This window comes from Poecilia latipinna, unplaced genomic scaffold (genome assembly GCF_001443285.1).
Source record: "Poecilia latipinna isolate Pla-1442-1.1 unplaced genomic scaffold, P_latipinna-1.0 Scaffold1374, whole genome shotgun sequence".
Taxonomy (NCBI): domain Eukaryota; kingdom Metazoa; phylum Chordata; class Actinopteri; order Cyprinodontiformes; family Poeciliidae; genus Poecilia; species Poecilia latipinna.
Window position 1 is genome coordinate 66266 of NW_015113990.1, and position 4077 is coordinate 70342.

Here is a 4077-nt window from a genome sequence, read left to right on the forward strand (position 1 = left end):
GTATGAAGTGACGATTCAAACACTGATACAACTACTTTTGCTTTTCAGTCACCAGCAGTATTTGTTCTTCATTTTAAGAGCTAGCTATACAAACACCCTGCTGCTTCCTAATATTAACATAATCAAAATCAAGCCTTTGGTGACATCCCTAACTTTATTCCAAATGCATAATAATAAATGGACATGCAGAAACCATTTTTGGATTTATAAACCAACCAGTTGGTTTGGTGGGCTGTATCATGTTGTTATTTTATGCTGCTTTTAAGATGTTTACAGAAACGTCTGTATGGCAATAACTAAACATCACAAAAGTATTTCAACACAGAGAGGAAGAGAAAATGTTCCCTTAGTCATCTATCTTATTTGGCCGTGTACCAACAACATGTAGTTTAAAAGATTCATGTTCAAAAAGATTGCAGTTTAACTCTCAGAAGACATCCATAATCATTTACAAACACTTTCTTTCATAAACAGTCATGAACCAACAACTTGTTCCCATCATTCCACTGATGATTTGGAAAAAGGGAAACATGGGCCTGGTAGTTCAAGGCTACATTCAGGATCTTCTATATTACACCTTTTCATATTGACCTATTGGATGACTTCATCAAATATGGCACATTAGTGGAGAGCAGCACTTTTAGGAAGAGGAGAACAGAATGTCCTTAGACAGCGCTCTGCAAAAAGGAGAACTTGAAAGTCTCAACACAGAAGTGTTGATGCAGAGTTGCATTTTGACCCAACCCTAACCAATAATCTAAATACAGAAGAACAAATGATCTGGTACAGCTTATGCAGAATAAAACACAGTTCATGTATTTATGGTTCATATATTGATGGTACACACACAATGGATGATTCTCTTTAAAATCACACATTTATTCACACCAATATCCTTTCTCCATGACTGGCCTCACACATAGAGAGATGCTCTTTATATGTTAACCATAAATCTGCAGATCAGCAAAAGAGCTTTTAACAAACCACTTCCTGCTTCTCATAAGACCCCTGCAGACCACTTCCTGTGGAGCTCAGACATGCAGAACCACAAATTAGTAAATTAAAACTGAGTGTAGATTCTGTGCAAAGAGACATTTCAAGGACCACCTACTACTAGAATAAAAGCAAATCAAATCTAGTTTCATTTGCATTTCACAATTCAAATTTTAATACAGTCAAATGCAGATGAAAGTCACATTGTAGTCACATAAAAAAATTTCAATCTAAAGCAGCCCAGCTAATAACTGAGTTCTTGACTTTACAGGAAATGAAAAGTCATTTCCTGTAAAGTCTTGATCAAGCCTGTGGCGACAGAAAAAAGGAATGACTCACTTTAAATACACTCTTTGTAAATTAATGAATTTCAAAGTGACAAAACATAGGAAAAGCGATGGATTCTTTTTTGTCTGTGTCTTTTAAATTGTTGTGTTGTTTTCTTACTCACATAGACTATAAAATATTTTAAACTGTTACCATGGCTTGTCAAAAAGACATCTGACTGGTTAACAATAATTTTCTTGCCATTTGAATTTGATGGGCGAGGCTGTCAGAAAAAATACATTGGTTTGATTTGGCCTGCAACCAAAACATGAAATATCGACTTAAATGAGAATATATTTTACTGGTATATGGAAACATAAACCTTTTTCTCCCTTTAGTACCCTCCCAACTGCGTGAGAAGAGTAAATATTTGTAGATCATCATCATTAAAGTATTATATATTTAAAAAGTCATGTATGAATCTCCCTGTGAGAGACTGGCGACCTGTCCAGGGTGTACCCCAGCAACCCATCCGACCCCACTAAGGGATGAGGATGGATGGATGGATGGATGGATGGATGGATGGATAGATGGATGGATCTGTATAGCTAGAGAAGCTGCTGCAGGAGAAAGTTAAGGTTGTAGTTCAAACTAATGTGCACTTCTGTAAATTAAGATTTCAATGTTACCTGTCATTTAATTTCAGCTTTACAATTTAGAGCATTTTTTCATAATTTTTTTGTAGACCGTAGCGAATGTAGGTGTACACACTCACAGTTGTATATTTATTTTAATATCTAATTGTAAAATAGAACTGAGTAGCCAATTTTCTTTTAAAAATCTCAAATTATGCCCAAATTTGCAGTTACTTTTATTTCCAGACTGTTCAGTTAAAACCATGCAGATGTTTCTTCTTGAACAGAGCACAGTTTAAATTGGAACGAGTTGTTTTTGTGCTCTGCAGCTTGTAGACGACCTCACATGGAAGCTCGTTGTCCTCAGAGCTTTCTTTTATTTCTGTTACTTTAAAAACCTCATACGGAGGGACCAGGACTTCACTTTCTGTCTCAAACTCAGAGAACTCTGAGATGCTTGCTCCAAAACAGGTGGAGATCTCAAAGCATGACTGGGTGCCAAACTGTTCATCAGAATAGTCACCCATCGAACTGGAGGAAAAAGCGCCGAGACGAATCTGTTTGTTGAGAACATCTCTGCTGAATTTACAGCGTGTTCTCCGGTAAACAGTGACACAATGTTCTTCTGCTTTCCGTTTGATGGTGCGCAGAGCCATGGTGAGGTAGAAGTGCAGAGTGTGATATTGAAATTTGGTTTTGTACACAGATTTATTTGTTCGGACTGCTTCGTTGAAATCACAGTATAAAGGTGGGTCTTCAAGGGTGTACGCATGAAGAGCCATGATTTGTTCTTTCTTCAGCTGCGGGTTATTTTCCCATTCACTCTTGTAGTATTCCTCAGCTTTATTCCAAGCCTGTTTGAAGTTTTCATTTGTGTTTTGCTCATTTGATAAAAATGTCTTTACTTGTCTCTCCATGTCATTTTCACATTTGTCGTACATGTCATCCACAGAGTCTGTAGCCATATCCAGTTTGATTGGGCAATCCGGCAAAGTTTTACATTCCTGCCAAAATTAAGCATAAACAAAAAGAAACACATTACTGGTGTTCATGTTCAGCATGTGTGATTGTACAACAATTAAACAAGTAAAATTTTCCTCACCTTCATCAACTTTGCTTGTGGAATCCCAACACAGGATCCAAATAACATGAACACAGTGACCCAAATGACCAACTTTGCCATCTTGACTCAGCAGACAACTCTGAAAACAAGCAAAAAAAAGTTTGGTCCGCGTGACTTTAATGTTCCAGTGTAGTTTTCCCCATAAATTAGGTGTTGTTGCCACCAACAAAGCTCTGGTACCTCAGCTTTTAAAGCAGATCTATGAATAACTAAGTTGTGCTTTGGTTGGGGTTTATGGATGTATATTAATGTTCAAACAGATATCAGGGCTGAACTAAGATTAGGACACCAAAAAAAAAACAGTTTGAACTTAATCCTGAAATAAGCAGGAAGTAAATATAGACAGGTCAGCATAGATGTAATGTGATTGAAAGCACTACTTTGTAGAAAATTACATGCAGATGTTGAACTGAAGACTTAAAATATCAGTATACGGAGTTGCACTCTAAGCCTGATCCAGTAGAAGAATAATGATGGTGGACTACAAGGAAGTGGGGTAACATGAACATATTTGAATAGAACCGATAAACCATTTTTTGAACTTAAACATAACAGTTCTTGTTTTTACTGGACTGACTGTTGAATTGCAGTATTACACTGACAGTTTTACCAAGGGTAACTTAGGATGTCTATCATTTATTATTATTCTTGCTTAGGATTACATCTTCTCTCATCAAAGGCTTAGTCCATCAGTTTCAACATCATATTTCCTAAAATCCTGCCTTAAGGAAGTTTAATTGTTCTTGAGAATTGGAGAGTAAAAAAAAACGAAATAAAAACGTCATACCTGAGGTTATATGAAGAGCTTCTGGAAGGATGAATGTCAAAATATTAAAAATGGTTTCTGTGTTTTAGTTAATTGTTTATTTATTTTTTTTTTTGGCAGAAAAATCAAAATTATGAAATAGATCAGGATCCAAAAACTTTTAGTGAAAAGAGCAAAATACAAAAACACCGAGTAAAATGAAGAAGCCTTCTGCCCACCAGCCCTGCACTACGCTGTTTTATACACAAGGCAGAAGCAGAAGTTCATAAACTAAACGTATCTGCAGAAGAACA

The 4077-nt window shown here is 36.3% G+C and overlaps 3 protein-coding genes across 4 annotated transcripts in view; 1 reads left to right on the plus strand and 2 right to left on the minus strand.

Moving 5' to 3' along the window:
* Positions 1–4077, plus strand: part of LOC106962129 (ecto-ADP-ribosyltransferase 4-like) — a 54696-nt gene that overhangs the window by 26552 nt on the left and 24067 nt on the right. The gene's annotated exons all lie outside the window — the stretch shown is intronic.
* Positions 1–4077, minus strand: part of LOC106962133 (erythroblast NAD(P)(+)--arginine ADP-ribosyltransferase-like) — a 15049-nt gene that overhangs the window by 7791 nt on the left and 3181 nt on the right. The gene's annotated exons all lie outside the window — the stretch shown is intronic.
* LOC106962131 (erythroblast NAD(P)(+)--arginine ADP-ribosyltransferase-like) lies at positions 1896–4059 on the minus strand. The gene is made up of 3 exons (XM_015056332.1): positions 3806–4059; positions 2998–3097; positions 1896–2899 (listed from the first exon to the last, which is right to left on the minus strand). Exons 2-3 carry the CDS (start codon positions 3076–3078, stop codon positions 2147–2149), a joined length of 834 nt encoding a protein of 277 aa, XP_014911818.1. The 5' UTR covers positions 3079–3097; positions 3806–4059; the 3' UTR covers positions 1896–2146.